This window comes from Scyliorhinus canicula, chromosome 7, assembly GCF_902713615.1.
Source record: "Scyliorhinus canicula chromosome 7, sScyCan1.1, whole genome shotgun sequence".
Lineage (NCBI taxonomy): Eukaryota > Metazoa > Chordata > Chondrichthyes > Carcharhiniformes > Scyliorhinidae > Scyliorhinus > Scyliorhinus canicula.
Genome location: NC_052152.1, coordinates 122,068,350 through 122,087,817, shown reverse-complemented (window position 1 = coordinate 122,087,817; position 19,468 = coordinate 122,068,350). Strand labels below are relative to the sequence as shown.

General features: G+C 48.6%; 1 protein-coding gene across 1 annotated transcript in view; it reads right to left on the bottom strand.

The window, feature by feature from the left end:
• sms (spermine synthase) overlaps positions 1-19,468 on the bottom strand; it is a 190,616-nt gene that overhangs the window by 26,616 nt on the left and 144,532 nt on the right. Inside the window, exon 10 of the mRNA XM_038802847.1 lies at positions 4,211-4,326. Coding sequence (XP_038658775.1) covers positions 4,211-4,326 — 116 coding nt within the window. The remainder of the gene's footprint in view (positions 1-4,210; positions 4,327-19,468) is intronic.

Genomic DNA, 19,468 nt, shown 5'->3' with positions numbered 1-19,468 from the left:
ACCAGCGTACTGTGACTATCTGTACCAGCGCACTGTGACTATTTGTACCAGTGCACTGTGACTATCTGTACCAGCGCACTGTGACTATCCGTACCAGCGCACTGTGAGTACCAGCGCACTGTGACTATCTGTACCAGTGCACTGTGACTATTTGTACCAGCGCACTGTGACTATCTGTACCAGCGCACTGTGACTATCTGTACCAGCGCACTGTGACTATCCGTACCAGCGCACTGTGACTATCTGTACCAGCGCACTGTGACTATCTGTACCAGCGCACTGTGAGTACCAGCGCACTGTGACTATCTGTACCAGTGCACTGTGCCTATCTGTACCAGCGCACTGTGACTATCTGTACCAGCACACTGTGACTATCTGTACCAGCACACTGTGACTATCTGTACCAGCACAGTGGGCTAAACAGCTGGCTTGTAATGCAGAACAAGGCCAGCAGCGCAGGTTCAATTCCCGTACCGGCCTCCCCGAACAGGCGCTGGGATGTGGCGACTAGGGCGTTTCACAGTAAACTTCAGTGAAACCTACTTGTGATAATAAGCGATTATTATTATTAATATGTTGTGATAGTTATTGCCTAGACATTCAAGGTAGTCCACAGGGCCCACATAACGGTAGCCCGGATGAGTAGGTTCTTCGAGGAGGTGGAGGGATTTGCAGATGTTATGTCAGAAGTCCGGGGGAGGGAGGCCGATATTCTGGCCTTCTCCACCCTGGTGGCCCGGAGACAGATCTTGCTGAGATGGAGGGACTCGGAGTCCCCGGAGTGTGGGTCAGCGATATGGCGGCTCAGCCTGGCTGGGGTGGAGGGACTCGGAGTCCCCGAAATCAGGAGTGTGGGTCAGCGATATGGCTGGGTTTCTCAGTCTGGCTGGGGTGGAGGGACTCGGAGTCCCCGAAATCAGGAGTGTGGGTCAGCGATATGGCGGGGTTTCTCAGTCTGGCTGGGGTGGAGGGACTCGGAGTCCCCGGAGTGTGGGTCAGCGATATGGCGGGGTTTCTCAGCCTGGCTGAGATGGAGGGACTCGGAGTCCCCGGAGTGTGGGTCAGCGATATGGCGGGGTTTCTCAGCCTGGCTGGGGTGGAGGGACTCGGAGTCCCCGGAGTGTGGGTCAGCGATATGGCGGGGTTTCTCAGCCTGGCTGGGGTGGAGGGACTCGGAGTCCCCGGAGTGTGGGTCAGCGATATGGCGGGGTTTCTCAGCCTGGCTGAGATGGAGGGACTCGGAGTCCCCGGAGTGTGGGTCAGCGATATGGTGGGGTTTCTCAGCCTGGCTGGGGTGGAGGGACTCGGAGTCCCCGGAGTGTGGGTCAGCGATATGGCGGGGTTTCTCAGCCTGGCTGGGGTGGAGGGACTCGGAGTCCCCGAAATCAGGAGTGTGGGTCAGCGATATGGCGGGGTTTCTCAGCCTGGCTGGGGTGGAGGGACTCGGAGTCCCCGGAGTGTGGGTCAGCGATATGGCGGGGTTTCTCAGTCTGGCTGGGGTGGAGGGACTCGGAGTCCCCGGAGTGTGGGTCAGCGATATGGCGGGGTTTCTCAGCCTGGCTGGGATGGAGGGACTCGGAGTCCCCGAAATCAGGAGTGTGGGTCAGCGATATGGCGGGGTTTCTCAGCCTGGCTGGGATGGAGCGACTCGGAGTCCCCGGAGTGTGGGTCAGCGATATGGCGGGGTTTCTCAGCCTGGCTGGGGTGGAGGGACTCGGAGTCCCCGGAGTGTGGGTCAGCGATATGGCGGGGTTTCTCAGCCTGGCTGGGGTGGAGGGACTCGGAGTCCCCGGAATCAGGAGTGTGGGTCAGCGATATGGCGGGGTTTCTCAGCCTGGCTGGGGTGGAGGGACTCGGAGTCCCCGGAGTGTGGGTCAGCGATATGGCGGGGTTTCTCAGTCTGGCTGGGGTGGAGGGACTCGGAGTCCCCGGAGTGTGGGTCAGCGATATGGCGGGGTTTCTCAGCCTGGCTGGGGTGGAGGGACTCGGAGTCCCCGGAGTGTGGGTCAGCGATATGGCGGGGTTTCTCAGTCTGGCTGGGGTGGAGGGACTCGGAGTCCCCGGAGTGTGGGTCAGCGATATGGCGGGGTTTCTCAGCCTGGCTGAGATGGAGCGACTCGGAGTCCCCGGAGTGTGGGTCAGCGATATGGCGGGGCTTCTCAGCCTGGCTGGGGTGGAGGGACTCGGAGTCCCCGGAGTGTGGGTCAGTGATATGGCGGCTCAGCCTGGCTGGGGTGGAGGGACTCGGAGTCCCCGGAGTGTGGGTCAGCGATATGGCGGGGTTTCTCAGCCTGGCTGGGGTGGAGGGACTCGGAGTCCCCGAAATCAGGAGTGTGGGTCAGCGATATGGTAGAGTTTCTCAGTCTGGAGAAAATCAATTTTGTTTTAAGAGGATCAATACAGGGATTCGCCTGGAGTTGGCAGCCGTTCATCAATTTCTTTAACAAAAACTGAACGCCAGCAGTAAGGGGGAAAGGGAAAAGGGGAAATTGTGAAAATTACAAATGCTTCAATAAAATATTTTTAAGAAATTATTGCTTAGACATTCCCTCATGCTTACTTTTTTTGACTGCAGTCGTATGCCCTTCAACCAAGTTTTATAGACCTTCACAGAATCACAGAAAAGTACAGCACAGAAGAGGCCATTCAGCCCATCGAGTTTGCCTGCCTACGTAATCCCATTTGCCAGCACTTGTCCCATAGCCTTGAATGTTATGACATGCCAAGTGCTCATCCAATAAAGTATGAGAGGTAACCCGCCTCAACCATCCTCCCAGGCAGTGCATTCCAGACCATAACCACCCTATGGGTAAAAACGCTTTTCCTCAAATCCCCACGAAACCTCCTGCCCATCATTTTAAACTTGTCCCCTTTGAACTGATCCTTCACCAAAGGGAGGAGCTGCTCCCTATACACCCTGCCCATGCCCCTCATAATCTTGTACACCTCTATCAGGTCACCCTTCAATCTTCTCTGCTCCAGCGACAATGACCCAAGCTTAACCAAGATCTCTTCATAACTTAAATGTTCCATCCTTCCAGGACTACTGTAAATTCGTCTTTGTGCAATTTCAATAATAAAGATTGTTTTCATGGCCGAAACGGGCCATATTGCCTTTAAATTTCAAAAACATTCCAACAACTTGCCCCATCATAATAAAATTTCTTAAGCCACTTCTGAGGAGCATCAGTCAAGATTTAAATTAAATCACAAAAGATGACATTTCAACAAAGAGACAGGTCTTAAGAAGCATTGTAAAGAGATGGAGGTTGAGGAAGATAATTTCAGAAAGAAGATCGAGACAGCTGTAGGCATTATAATGGTAAACAGGGATTGCTTATGGTAGTGAGAGAGGGGAAGACAAGGCCACGGAGGGTAGTGAGAGAGGGGAAGACGAAGGCCACGGAGGGTAGTGAGAGAGGGGAAGACGAAGGCCCGAGGGTAGTGAGAGAGGGGAAGACGAGGCCACGGAGGGTAGGGAGAGAGGCAGACAAGGCCATGGAAGGTAGAGAGAAAGAGGCAGACGAGGCCATGGAGGGTAGAGAGAGAGAGAGGCAGATGAGGCCATGGAGGGTCGAGAGAGAGAGAAGGGAGGCCAAGGTTATGGAGGGCACAGAGAGAGAAGGGAAGACAAGGCTATGGATGGTGTAGCGAGAGAGAGACAAAGACAAGGCCTTGGAGGGCAGAGAGAGGGGGGAGACAAAGCTATGGAGGGTGCAAGGAGAGGGGAAGATAAAGCTATGGACAGCACAGAGAGAGGGAAAGACAAGGCCATGGATGGTGCAGAGGGAGGGAAAGACAAGGCCATGGATGGTGCAGAGGGAGGGAAAGACAAAGCTGTGGCGGGCACACAGAAGGGGAGACAAGGACATGGAGGGTGCAGAGAGAAGGAACGACAAAGCAATGGAGGGATTTGAGTACAAGGATGAGAATTCTAAAATTGATTAATTGATGAGCTGCGTTATTTCCTTTCTCCCCACCTCTGACTCGTGTCCAAGTTCTTTATCATCAAGCCTCTATTAGGTTGAAATCAGCCGACTGCAATTTTTAGCATTTCCCAAAACACATTTCCTGAAAACTCCCCTGACTACTGGGGTCATCAGGAGTGGAATAACCTATCCCAGTATCCACTGAGGGAGCACTGCTATCTTAAAAAAACACTTAAATTACTTCAAAAAAAGTAAATGCATCACAATTTGGAAAAGGATACAATTCCGCATAAGAGGGAACACACACAATTTCCTTTGAATATTCCACAGGGCAGTACAGCTTGTTCAGCTGCTCTTCATACATCGCCAGTGCTTCTGTCAAATTTGCGCAATTACCCTACAGGAAAAAAAACAGAATGGAAAAGTTATTTGGTAATTTCTTGTTAACGGGTTTTTAAAAAAAAAACTTTGAGATTTCATAAAATTTCAAACATCTGATTTTTGATGGTCAATGATTGGCCTGAGGGAAGATTTTTCCACTAGAAACAAGCAGCAACACATCAGAACTCATAAGGCAGGCACTTTGATATTACCCAATTGTAAGAACCATGAGCTTCATTCTGGAAGTTGCCCACTCAGTCACACCAACCATTACAGTCAGCTCCAGTCCCAAATCTCAAAATGAAAATGCTGTCCGTGAATGTGCAACACAACTGAGAATGCATATAAAGGAAATATAGTTCACTAATGAGCAGGAATAATGCTCGCACACAATTGTGGGAAAGTTAATGAAGCTTTTATGTTACAAGGGCAGTGGCATTGTAACACAAATTATTTATATATGGCCCAAGGGGGAGACGGGGAGCCCCCAGACCAGGCTGGTCACGTGGAACGTGAAGGGGTTGAATGGGCCGGTCAAACGGTCACGTGTGTTCATGCACTCAAGTCATCGGAATGCAGAAGTGGCCTTTTTGCAGGAGATGCACTTAAAGATAGGGGACCAGACAAGGTTGAGGAAAGGATAGGTGGGCCTGGTGTTTCAGTTGGGACTAGATATGAAGCCAAGGGGAATGGCAGTGTTGGTTAATAAGTGGGTGCCTTTCGAGGTGGGGAATATTGTAGCCGAATTTGGGCGGGGCGGCTTGTGATTGTTAGTGGAAAGTTGGAGGAGATGCTAGTGATTCTGGTAAACATTTATGCCCCAAATTGGGATGATGTTGATTTTATGAAGCGGGTGCTGGTCAAGATTCCTGACTTGGACTCACACCAGTTGATTATGTGGGGTGGGGGGTCAAAAGGGGGGAGAGAGGGAGAGAGAGAGGGAGAGAGAGAGAGAGGGAGAGAGAGAGGGAGAGAGAGAGAGAGAGAGAGATTGAGATTGCACGGTCAAGTCCTAAGTCATCGAAGGTGTTGGCAGTGGCGAATGAGCTGAAGGGAGCACATGGTGGGAGCGGACCTGTGGAGGTTTGGGAGGCTGAGGGTGAAAGAATTTTCATACTTCTCCCACATGCACCGGGTGTACCCCCGGATTGATTTTTTTTCATGTTGGACAAGGCATTGCTGGCGGGGTTTGGTCGACTCAAGAGTATTCGGTGTGCGGCACATGCCGCACTATGTGAATTTGTGCGTGGGTGGGTGGGCCAGCGCCCGCACTGGAGTCTGGATGTGGGATTATTGGCGGATGAGGTAGTGTGCGAGCGGGTGAGGGCTGCCATTTGGGGATACGATACGAGGGAGGTCACGGCCGCCAAGTTGTGGGAGGCACTCAAGACTATGGTTAGGGAGGAGTCTATCTCAAAGCAGAACGGGTGGAGATAGCAAGGCTGGTGGATGAGATTTTGAGGGTTGGCAGGAGGTATTCATAGTCCCCAGAGGCAGGGCTGTTGAAGGAGAAGCAGAGGCTCCAGATGTAGTTTGGCTAGTGTCTACATGGAAGGCAGTGGGGCAGTTTGGAGGGTCAGGAGGGCAAAATATGAGTTTGGTAAGAAGGCAAGAAGGATGTTGGCCCATCAGTTGAGGAAGAATGAGGTAGCGAAGGAGATTGGCAGAGTGAGGGATGATAAGGGTGAGGCGGTGAGCAGATGAAAGTGGATTTTAAGAGGTGGGACATGCTACCACTGTCGCTGGCAGGGTGGGTGCAGACAATAAAAATGATGGTGCTGCCAAGTTCACCCCAAGTCATTTTTATGAAAGTTAATGCACTGATCTCGGAGTTTGTGTGGGCAGGGAAGACGGGAAGAACCCGCAGGTTAGGAGGGTCTTTCTGAAGCGGGAGGGCGAGGGCTGGCGCTGCCGAACACGATGAACTATTATTGGGCGGCAAATATTGCTATGGTCAGGAAATGGAGGGAGGTCAGCGTGGCGTCGGATGGAGGCGGCATTGGGTAGGGGAACATGTGAGGGCTTTGTTGTCAGCGCCTCTGCCGTTCTCGCCAGCCAGGTACTCCGTGGGTCCAGTGGTGGTGTCGGCATTAGGGGCAGTGAAGGCAGCATTTGGGACTGGAGGGTGCCTCAGTGTGGGCTCTGATAGGTTTGCGCCGAGAGTATTGGATGCAAGGTTGAGGGTGCCAGCAAGCAGGATCGAGCGATTTGGTGATCTGTTCATAGGGGCAAATTTGCGGGTTTAAAGGACCTAGAAGAAGAGTACGATCTGCTCGGAGGGAACATTTTTAGGTACCTGTAGGTCTGGGAGTTTGTAGGGTGAGGTATAATAATAATAATCTTTATTGTCACAAGTAGGCTTACATTAACACTAATGAAGTTACTACGAAAGTCCCCTAGACGCCACACTCCGGCGCCTGTTCGGGTATACAGAGGGAGAATTCAGAATGTCCAATTCGCCTAACAGCATGTCTTTCGGGACTTGTGGGAGGAAACCGGAGCACCCGGAGGAAACCCACGCAGACACGGGGAGAACATGCCGACTCTGCGCAGATAGTGATCCAAGCCGGGAATCGAACCTGGGACCCTGGTGCTTTGAACCACTGTGGTGTCGTCCTTTCTAGGGCTGCCACCGTTGGGGTTACTGTCGGGGGACGAGATAGGGGAGCGGAAGGTGTCCAACATCTACAAGGAGTTGAAAGCAAATTACTGCGCATGCTGGAATCTGAAACGAAAGAGAAAATGCTGGAAAACCTCAGCAGGTCTGGCAGCGTCTGTAGGGAGAGAAAAGAGCTAATGTTTCGAGCCTAGGTAAGCTTTGACAAAGAGTCATTGGACTCAAAACCGTTAGCTCTTTTCTCTTCCTGCAGATGCTGCCACACTTACTGAGATTTTTCAGCATTTTCTCTTTGGGGTCTACAAGGAGTTGATGGATTGGGAGGGGGCCCTGGTGGAGGACATAAAGTGCAAGTGGGAGGAGGAGCTGGGACGGGAAGTGGGGGCTGAGACTTGGGCAGAGACCAAGTGAAGGTGAATGCCTCTGTGTGCGAGGTTAAGCCTTAGACATTTTAAAATAATACATGGGGCGCAAATAACAGTAGCAAGGATGAGGGGGTTATTTGAGGGGGTAGAGGATAGGTGTGGGATGTGCGCGATGGAGTGGGCACGCGAATCATGTCCACATGTTCTGGGCATGTCTAAGATTGAAGGGGTTCTGGCAAGGGTTCCTGGATGTAATGTCCGAGGTGCTGGCGATGAAGGTAGCGATATTCGGGTTGTCGGAAGACCCGCGAGTCCATGGGGCGAGGGAGGCCGGTGTTCTGGTCTTTGCCTCCCTGATAGCCCGGAGACAGGTTTTGCTTGGGTAGTAGGACTCGGTCCTGCCAAAAGCAGGAATGGGTGAGCAACCTGGCGGAATACCTGAGGCTGGAGACGGTCAGGTTCTTCTTGAGGGGGTCGGTCGATGGGTTCACTCGGAGGTGGAAGCCGTTTACTAATTTCTTTAGGAGGTTTGATGGGTTAGCAGGGTTAGGGGAGCAGGGCTTGGTGTTTATGTTGTTTGGTTGGTCTTCTGCTTTTGTGTGTTTACATGAAAAATGTCTTGAATAACATTTCTTTTTTTTTTTTAAGTTGGTCCCGGGAAAAGATATTTGAAAAACTAGAGTCAATCTTGAAGATACCTACAGCCATTAATTCCTGAACCAAAGAACAAAGAAGTAGGGGCATGGAATGTACTGCCTGTGGAAGTAGTTGAGTTGGAAACATTAGGGACCTTCAAGCGGCTATTGGATAGGTACATGGATTACGGTAGAATGATGGGGAGATTAATTTGTTCTTAATCTAGGACAAAATTTCGGCACAACATCGTGGGCCGAAGGGCCTGTTCTGTGTTTTTTTTAATGTTCTATGTTCTAACAGGACAGCACAGGGACAGGCCCTTCAGCCCTCCAAGCCTGTACCGCTCATGACCCTCGTCCAAAACCCTTGTCCGAGTGCTGTATCTCTCCATACCCATCCTATCCATGTATTTGTCGAGATGCCTTTTGAATGCCGTTTATGCATCTGCTTCCACAACCTCCCGTGGCAGCGCGTTCCAGGCACTCACCACTCTGTGTAAAAAAAACCTGTCTCGCACATCTCCTCTAAACTTTGCCCCACAGACCTTAAACCTATGCCCCCTGACCTCTCCACCCTGGAGTGCCTGCCCATCCACTCTATCCATGCCCCTCACTCTATCGGTGCCTCACTCTATCGATGCCCCTCATAATCTTGTGGATTTCTATCAGGTCATCCCTCAACCTCAGTCGTTGTAATTAAAACAGTCTTGGTCTATTCAGCCTCTCTGCATAGCTCACCCTCCAGATCAGGCAATATCCTGGCAAACCTTCTCTGCACCTTTTCCAAAGCCTCCACATTCTTCTGGTAGTGTGGTGACCAGAATTGTGCGCATTATTCCAAGTGTGGCTTTACCACGGTTCTATATAACAGTAGCATGACTTGCCAATTTTTATACTCAATGTCCCGTCCAATGAAGGCAAGAATTCCATATGTTTTCTTGACTACCTTGTCCACTTGCGTTGACACTTTCTAAGATCTGTGGATCTGTACACCCAGATCTCTGACTTTCTATATTCCTAAGAGTTTTGCTATTTACAGTATTTTCCCCTCTATGTTAGACCTACCAAAATGCATTACCGCACATTTGCCCGGATTAAACTCGATTAAGTCTCCAACCTATCTATGTCCTGCTTTATCTTCTGACAATCCTCAACACTATCTGCCACTCCACCAATCTTGATTGTCATCTGTAAATTTACTAATCAGACTGGCTACATTTTCCTCCAAACACAGCACACTGCGGTTCTGCAATATAATCAGATTCAATCTCAGGTAACCCAGCACACTGCAGGTCTGTAATATAATCAGATTCAATCTCAGGTAACCCAGCACACTGCAGGTCTGTAATATAATCAGATTCAATCTCAGGCAACCCAGCACACTGCAGATCTGTAATATAATCAGATTCAATCTCAGGTAACCCAGCACACTGCAGATCTGTAATATAATCAGATTCAATCTCAGGTAACCCAGCACACTGCAGGTCTGTAATATAATCAGATTCAATCTCAGGTAACCCAGCAAACTGCAGGTCTGTAATATAATCAGATTCAATCTCAGGCAACCCAGCACACTGCAGATCTGTAATATAATCAGATTCAATCTCAGGTAACCCAGCACACTGCAGATCTGTAATATAATCAGATTCAATCTCAGGTAACCCAGCACACTGCAGGTCTGTAATATAATCAGATTCAATCTCAGGTAACCCAGCACACTGCAGATCTGTAATATAATCAGATTCAATCTCAGGTAACCCAGCACACTGCAGATCTGTAATATAATCAGATTAAATCTCGGGTAACCCAGCACACTGCAGATCTGTAATTTAATCAGATTCAATCCCAGATAATAATAATGAAAATAATAATAATAATAGCTTATTGTCACAAATAGGCTTCAATGAAGTTACTGGGAAAAGCCCCTAGTTGCCACACTCCGGCACCTGTTCGGGGGGGCCAGTACGGGAATTGAACCTGCGCTGCAGGCATTGTTCTGCATTCCAAGCCAGCTATTTAGCATATAGTCAGACTTGATCCCACATCACCCAGCACACTGCGGCTCTGTAATACCATTGCACACTGCGGTTCCATATTATAATCAGACTCGATCACCATAAGACATAGGAGTAGAATTAGGCCACTCGGTCCATCGAGTCTGCTCCGCCATTCAATCATGGCTGATATTTTCTCAGCCCATTCTCCTGCCTTCTCCCCATAATCCTGATCCCCTTATTAGTCAAGAACCTATCTCTGAATTAAAGACACTCAGCGAATTGACCTCCACAGCCTTCTGCGGCAAAGAGTGCCACAGGTTCACCACCCTCTGGCTGAAGAAATTCCTCATCTGTTTTAAAGGATTATCCCTTTAGTCTGAGATTGTGCCCTCTGTTTCTAATTTTTCCTACTAGTGGAAACATCCTCTCCATATCCACTCTATCCAGGCCTCGCAGTATCCTATAAGATCCGCCCGCATCCTTCTAAACTCCAACGAGTACAGATCCAGAGTGCTCAACCGTTCCTCATACGACAAGTTCTTCATTCCAGGGATCATTCTTGTGAACCTCCTCTGGACCCTTTCCAAGGCCAACACATCCTTCCTTAGATACGGGGCCCAAAACTGCTCACAATACTCCAAATGGGGTCTGATCAGAGCCTTATACAGCCTCAGAAGTACATCCCCGGTCTTGTATTCTTACCCTCTTGACATGAATGCTAACATTGCATTTGCCTTCTTAACTGCTGACTGAACCTGCACGTTAACCTTAAGGGGATCGTGAACAAGGACTCCCAAGTCCCATTGTGCTTCTGATTTCCTAAGCATTTCCCCATTTAGAAAATAGTCTATGCCTAAATTCCTCCTTCACAGATCACTGCAGTTCTCTAATATAATTGGACTCAGCCCTAGGTCACTCAGTACACTTTGGTTCTGCAATATAGTCAGTGTCGAACCCAGATTACCCAGCACTGTGGTTCTACAACAAGAACAAAGAACATTACAGCACAGGAGCAGACCCTTCGGCCCACCAAGCCTGTGCCGATCCAGATTCCTTAATTAGACTTATTACCCAAACGATCTGCATCCCTCCATTCCCCGCCCGTACATGCGTCTGTCAAGATAAATCTTAAACATGGTTACCGTGCCTGCCTCCTCCACTTCCACTGGCAACTCATTCCAGGCTCGCAATATTCTAATTGTGGCCTAACAATTGTACAATTATAACATGACCTGCCAACTCTTGTATTCAATGCAAACAATCCTTATGCCTTCTTGACTACCTTAATCACCTGCATTTCCACTTTCATGGAACCATGGACCTGAACGCCCAGATCCCTCAGTATGCTCCTAAGGATTCTGCCATTTACTGTATAATTCATATCTGAATTTGTTCTTCCAAAATGCATCGTCTCACATTTGTCCAGATTGAACCACATCTGTCATTTCTCTGCCCAACTCTCCAATCTATCTACATTTTGCTGTATTCTCCGACAGTTCCCTTCAGTATCTGCAACTGTAATATAGACAGACTCAATCGCAGATCACCCAGCACAATGCGGGTTTGTGATATAGTCAGTCCATCCCAGATCACCAAGCCCACTGCGGTTCTGTAATATAATCTGACTCGAAATCAGATCTTCCCGCACAATGCAGATTTGTGATATAATTAGAGTTGATCCCGAGTCACCCGTGAACTGCAGTTCTGTAATAAGATTGAAGTCGATCCCAGTTCACCCAGCAAACTGCGGTTCTGCAATATAATCTGAGTCGACCAGAACACCTAGCACAATGCGGAATTGTGATACTATCAAGGTCAATCCCAGATCACCCAGCGCTGCAATTCTGAATAAGATCAAAGTCCTTTACCATAGTCATGGAGAGGGATAGGAACAGACAGTATGGGAAGGGGATTTATACTGTTATTAGCCAGGAGCTGAGGAGCATAAAGTGGGAACAGTTGGTCCCAGGGAGATGCACAACAGTAATGCGGGAGTTGTTTAAGGAGCACTTGCTGCGAGTGCTGGTCCCACTGAGACGAGGAAGGAATAGTAAGGTGAAGGAGCCATGGATGACAAGAGAAGTGGAGCTTCGAGTCAAGAGGAAGAAGGAAAGTTACATAAAGTTGAGGAAGCAAGGATCTGACTTGGCTCTAGAGGTAGCCAGGAAGGAACTCAAAAATGGACTGAGGAGAGCTAGAAGAGGGCATGAAAAAGCCCTGGCGAGAAGGATTAGGGGAAACCCCGAGGCGTTCTACACTTCTGTGAGAAATAAGAGGATGATCAGAGTGAGAGTGGGGCCAATCAGGGATAGTGGAGGGAACTTGTGCCTAGAGTCTGAGGCGATAGGTAAGGCTCTAAATGAACGTTTTGTTTCAGTATTCACTGGAGAGAGAGACCTTGCTGTCATGAGAACAGTGTGAACCAGGTTAATAGACTCAAATAGGTTGATATTAAGAAGGAGGATGTGCTGGAAATTTTGAAAAGCAACAGGATAGATAAGTCCCCTGGGCCTGACGGGATATACCCAAGGTTACTATGGGAAGCGAGGGAGGAGATTGCTGCACCGTTGGCGATGATCTTTGCATCCTAACTTTCCACTGGAGTAGTACTGGATGATTGGAGGGAGGAGAATGTTGTTCCCCTGTTCAAGAAAGGGAATAGGAATCCCTAGGAATTACAGACCAGTCCATTTTACGTCTGTGGTGAGCAAAATATTAGAAAGTTAGCAAAATATTAGAAAGGGCAGCACGGTAGCATGGTGGTTAGCATAAATGCTTTACAGCTCCAAGGTCCCAGGTTCGATTCCCGGCTGGGTCACTGTCTGTGCGGAGTCTGCACGTCCTCCCCGTGTGTGCGTGGGTTTCCTCCGGTTGCTCCGGTTTCCTCCCACAGTCCAAAGATGTGCGGGTTAGGTGGATTGGCCATGCTAAATTGCCCGTAGTGTCCTAAAAATTAAGGTTAAGGAGGGGGTTGTTGGGTTACGGGTATAGGGTGGATACATGGGTTTGAGTAGGGTGATCATTGCTCGGCACAACATCGAGGGCTGAAGGGCCTGTTCTGTGCTGTACTGTTCTATGTTCTATAAAGGATTCTGAGAGATGGGATTTATGATTATTGAAAAAACATAGTTTGATAAAGATAATCAGCATTATTTTTTGAGGGGCAGGTCATGCCTCACAAGCCTCATTGAATTCATTGAGGATGTGACGAGACACATTTATGAAGGTCGGGCAGTGGATGTGGTGTACATGGATTTCAGTAAGGCATTTGATAAGGTTCCCCATGGTAGGCTCATTCAGAAAGTTAGGGGGCATGGGACACAGAGAAATATGGCTGTCAGGATACAGAATTGGCTGACCGAAAGAAGACAGCGAGTGGTAGTTGATGGAAAGTATTCTGCCTGGAGGTCGGTGACCAGTGGTGCCCCACAGGGATCTGTTATAGAACATAGAAAGATACAGCGCAGTGCAGGCCCTTCGGCCCACGATGTTGCACCGACATGGGAAGTCAAAAACTAAAGGCCATCTAACCTACACTATGCCATTATCATCCATATGCTTATCCAATAAACTTTTAAATGCCCTCAATGTTGGCGAGTTCACTACTATTGCAGGTAGGGCATTCCACGGCCTCACCACTCTTTGCGTAAAAAACCTATCTCTCACCTCTGTCCTATATCTATTACCTCTCAATTTAATGCTATGTCCCCTCGTGCTAGCCACCTCCATCCTCGGGAGAAGGCTCTCACTGTCCACCCTATCTAACCCTCTGATCATTTTGTATGCCTCTATTAAGTCACCTCTTAACCTTCTTCTCTCTAACGAAAACAACCTCAAGTCCATCAGCCTTTCCTCATAAGATTTTCCCTCCATACCAGGCAACATCCTGGTAAATCTCCTCTGCACCCGTTCCAAAGCTTCCACGTCCTTCCTATGAGGCGACCAGAACTGTACGCAATACTCCAAATGCGGCCGTACCAGAGTTTTGTACAGCTGCAACATGACCTCATGGCTCCGGAACTCAATCCCTCTACCAATAAAGGCCAACACACCATAGGCCTTCTTCACAACCCTATCAACCTGGGTGGCAACTTTCAGGGATCTATGTACATGGACACCGAGATCCCTCTGTTCATCCACACTACCAAGAATTTTACCATTAGCCAAATATTCCACATTCCTGTTATTCTTTCCAAAGTGAATCACCTCACACTTCTCTACATTAAACTCCATTTGCCACCTCTCAGCCCAGCTCTGCAGCTTATCTATGTCCCTCTGTAACCTGCAACATCCTTCCACACTGTCTACAACTCCACCGACTTTAGTGTCGTCTGCAAATTTACTCACCCAACCTTCTGTGCCCTCCTCTAGGTCATTTATAAAAATGACAAACAGCAACGGCCCCAGAACAGATCCTTGTGGTACGCCACTCGTAACTGAACTCCATTCTGAACATTTGCCATCAACCACCACCGTCTTCTTTCAACTAGCCAATTTTTGATCCACATCTCTAAATCACCCTCAATCCCCAGCCTCCGTATTTTCTGCAATAGCCGACCGTGGGGAACCTTACCAAACGCTTTACTGAAATCCATATACACCACATCAACTGCTCTACCCTCGTCTACCTGTTCAGTCACCTTCTCAAAGAACTCGATAAGGTTTGTGAGGCATGACCTACCCTTCACAAAACGATGCTGACTATCCCTAATCATATTATTCCTAGCGAGATGATTACAAATCGTATCTCTCCAAGACTTTACCCACAACAGACGTGAGGCTCACCGGCCTATAGTTACCGGGGTTATCTTTACTCCCGTTCTTGAACAAAGGGACCACATTTGCTATCCTCCAGTCCTCTGGCACTATTCCTGTAGCCAATGATGACATAAAAATCAAAGCCGAAGGCTCAGCAATCTCTTCCCTGGCTTCCCAGAGAATCCTAGGATAAATCCCATCAGGCCCCAGGGACTTATCTATTTTCACCTTGTCCAGATTTGCCAACACTTCTTCCCTACGCACCTCAATGCCATCTATTCTAATAGCCTGGGTCTCAGCATTCTCCTCCACAACATTATCTTTTCCCTGAGTGAATACTGACGACGAAAAGTATTCATTTAGTATCTCGCTCATCTCCTCAGCCTCCACACACAACTTCCCACCACTGTCCTTGACTGGCCCTACTCTTACCCTAGTCATTCTTTTATTCCTGACATACCTATAGAAAGCTTTTGGGTTTTCCTTGATCCTACCTGCCAAAGACTTCTCATGTCCCCTCCTTGCTCGTCTTAGCTCTCTCTTTAGATCCTTCCTCGCTTCCTTGTAACTATCAAGCGCCTCAACTGAAACTTCACGCCTCATCTTCACATAGGCCTCCTTCTTCCTCTTAACAAGAGATTCCACTTCTTTGGTAAACCACGGTTCCCTCGCTCGACCCCTTCCTCCCTGCCTGACTGGTACGTACTTATCAAGAACATGCAATAGCTGTTCCTTGAACAAGCTCCACATATCCAGTGTGCCCAACCCTTGCAGCCTACTTCTCCAACCTACACATCCTAAGTCACGTCTAATGGCATCATAATTGCCCTTCCCCCAGCTATAACTCTTTCCCTGCGGGGTATACTTATCCCTTTCCATCACTAACGTAAAGGTCACCGAATTGTGGTCACTGTCTCCAAAGTGCTCACCTACCTCCAGATCTAACACCTGGCCTGGTTCATTACCCAAAACCAAATCCAATGTGGCCTCGCCTCTTATGGGCCTGTCAACATATTGTGTCAGGAAACCCTCCTGCACACATTGTACAAAGAACGACCCATCTAATGTACTCAAACTATATACTCAAACTATATCTTTTCCAGTCAATATTTGGAAAGTTAAAGTCTCCCATGACAACTACCCTGTTACTTTCGCTCTTTTCCAGAATCATCTTCGCCATCCTTTCCTCTACATCCCTAGAACTATTAGGTGGCCTATAGAAAACTCCGAACAGGGTGACCTCTACTTTCCTGTATCTAACCTCAGCCCATACTACCTCGGAAGAAGAGTCCCCATCTAGCATCCTTTCCGCCACCGTAATACCGTCCTTGACTAGCAGCACCCCACCTCCCCCTCTTTTACCCCCTTCTCTGAGCTTACTAAAACACCTAAACCCCGGAACCTGCAACAACCATTCCTGTCCCTGCTCTATCCATGTCTCTGAAATGGCCACAACATCGAAGTCCCAGGTACCAACCCATGCTGCCAGTTCCCCTACCTTATTTCGTATACTCCTGGCATTGAAGTAGACACACTTCAAACCACCTACCTGAACACTGGCACCCTCCTGCGAAGTCAAATCTGTGCTCCTGGCCTCTGTACTCTCAATCTCCCGTACCCCAAAACTACAATCCAGGTTCCCATGCCCCTGCTGAATTAGTTTAAACCCCCCCAAAGAGCACGAACAAATCTCCCCCCCAGGATATTGGTGCCCCTTAGGTTCAGATGTAGACCATCCTGTCTATAGAGGTCCCACCTTCCCCAGAAAGAGCCCCAGTTATCCAGAAATCTGAATCCCTCCCGCCTGCACCATCCCTGTAGCCACGTGTTTAATTGCTCTCTCTCCCTATTCCTCGTCTCACTATCACGTGGCACGGGCAACAACCCAGAGATAACAACTCTGTTTGTTCTCGCTCTGAGCTTCCATCCTAGCTCCCTAAAGGTCTGCCTGACATCTTTGTCCCCTTTCCTACCGATGTCGTTAGTGCCAATGTGGACTACGACTTGGGGCTGCTCCCCCTCCCCCTCAAGGACCCGGAAAACACGATCCGAGACATCATGTACCCTTGCACCTGGGAGGCAACATACCAAACGCGAGTCTCTCTCGCTCCCACAAAATCTCCTATCTGTGCCCCTGACTATTGAGTCCCCAATTACTAATGTTCTACTCCTTTTCCCCCTTCCCTTCTGAGCAACAGGGACAGACTCCGTGCCAGAGGCCCGTATCCCATGGCTTACCCCTGGTAAGTCTCCCCCCCCCTCCCCAAGTATCCAAAACGGTATACTTGTTACTAAGGGACCTCTGCTCTTTGTGGTTTTTATAAACAACTAGGATGAGGAAATGGAAGGATGGGTTAGTAAGTTTGCCGATGACACGAAGGTTGGTGGAGTTGTAGATAGTGTTGAGGTCTGTTGCAGGTTACAACAGGGCATTGACAGGATGCAGAACTGGGCTGAGAAGTGGCAGATGGAGTTCAACTTAGATAAATGTGAAGTGATTCATTTTGGAAGGTCAAATTTGAATGCTGGATACAGGGTTAAAGGCAGGATTCTTGGAAGTGTGGAGGAACAAAGGGATCTTGGGATCCACGTACATAGATCCCTCAAAGTTGCCACCCAGGATGATAGGGTTGTTAAGGTGTGTTGGCTTTCATTAACAGGGCGATTGAGTTTAAGAGCCGCAAGGTTTTCCTGCAGCTCTATAAAACCATGGTTAGATCACACTTGGAACATTGTGTCCAGTTTTGGTTGCCTCATTATAGGAAGGATGTGGATGCTTTGCAGAGAGTGAAGAGGAGATTTACCAGGATGCTGCCTGGACTGGAGGGCATGACTTATGAAGAAAGGTTGAGGGAGCTAGGGCTTTTCTCACTGGAGTGAAGGAGGAAGAGAGGTGACTTGATAGAGGTGTACAAGGTGATGAGAGGCATGGAAAGAGTGGATAGCCAGATACTTTTCCCCAGGGCGGAAATGGCTGTCATGAGGGGACATAATTTTAAGGTGATTGGAGGAAGGTATAGGGGAGATGTCAGAGGTAGATTCTTTACACAGAGAAATGAAATGAAAATGAAAATTGCTTATTGTCATGAGTAGGCTTCAATGAAGTTACTGTGAAAAGCCCCTACTCGCCACATTCCGGCGCCTGTCCGGGGAGGCTGGTACAGGAATCGAACCGTGCTGCTGGCCTGCTTGGTCTGCTTTAAAAGCCAGCGATTTAGCTCAGTGAGCTACACCAGCCCCACTAAACCAGTAGTGGGTGCATGGTATGCACTGCCAGCAGAGGTGGTGGAGTCAGAGTCATTCGGGACATTTAAGCGACTCTTGGACAGGCACATGGACAGTAGTACATTGAAGGGGTGTAGATTATTATAATAATAATAATCACTTATTGTCACAAATAGGCTTCAATGAAGTTACTGTGAAAAGCCCCTAGTCCCCACATTCCGGCGCCTGTTCGGCGCTGGTAAGGGAATTGAACCTGCGCTGCAGGCCTTGTTCTGCATTACATGCCAGCTCTTTAGCCCACTGTGCTCAACCAGGTTAGGTTGACCTTAGATTAGGATAAATGGTCAGTACAGCATCGTAGGCTGATGGGCCTGTACTGTGCTGTTCTGTGTTCTATCATTCTTGCATCTACCCTGTCCAGTCCTGTTGCAATTTTATAGGTTTCCATAAGATCTCCCTCATTCTTCTGAACTCCAGCGAATACATACAACATATAGTGCAGAAGCAGGCCATTCGGCCCATCGAGTCTGCATCTATCCACTTAAGACCTCACTTCCACTCTATCCCCGTAACCCAATAACCTCTCCTCAGCATTTTTGGTCACTAAGGGCAGTTTATCATGGCTAATCCACCTAACCTGCACATCTTTGGACTGTGGGAGGAAACCGGAGCACCCGGAGGAAACCAACGCACACACGAGGAGAAGGTGCAGACTCTGCACAGACAGTGACCCAGCGGGGAATCGAACCTGGGACCCTGGCACTGTGAAGCCACAGTGCTATCCACTTGTGGTACCGTGCTGCCCAAATCTAATACAATCCTAATCAAGTTAATCGCTTCTCATACTTCAGTCCTGCCATCCGAAAAATCAGTCCGGTAAACCTTCGTGCACTCCCTCTATAGCAACAGCATCCTTCCTCATAAGGAGACAAAAACTGCACACAATATTCCAGATGTGGCCTCACCAAGGCCCTATATAATTGCAGCAAGACATCCCTGTTCTTGTACTCCAATCCTCTCGCCATCAAGGCAGCATACCATTAGCCTTCTTTACCGCCTGCTGTACCTGCATGCTTACCTTCAGTGACTGGTGTACGGTACGAGGACACTCTGGTCTCTTTGCAGATTCTCCTCTCCTAATTTACGGCCATTCAGACAATAGTCTGCCGTACTGTTTTTGCTACCGAATTGGATAACCTCACATTTATCCAAATTATACTGCATCGGCAATTCATTTGTCCACTCATTCAACCTGACTAAATTGCACTGAAGGATCTCTGCATCCTCCTCCGTGCTCACCCTCCCACCCAACTTTGTGTCATCAGCAAATTTCTAGATATTATTATTGTTCCCTCATCTAAATCATTACGATATATTGTGAATAACTGGGGTCCAGCACCGATCCCTGCGGTACTCTAATAGTCACTGCCTATCAATTTGAAAGAGACCCGTTAATTTCAACCGTTCATCGACTTCTTTAAGGAAAACTGACCGTCAGCAGAAAGAGGGCGGGGAGTGGGGGTGGGAAAGAAAATGGGAGGCATGGCTGTGTAAAACAAGG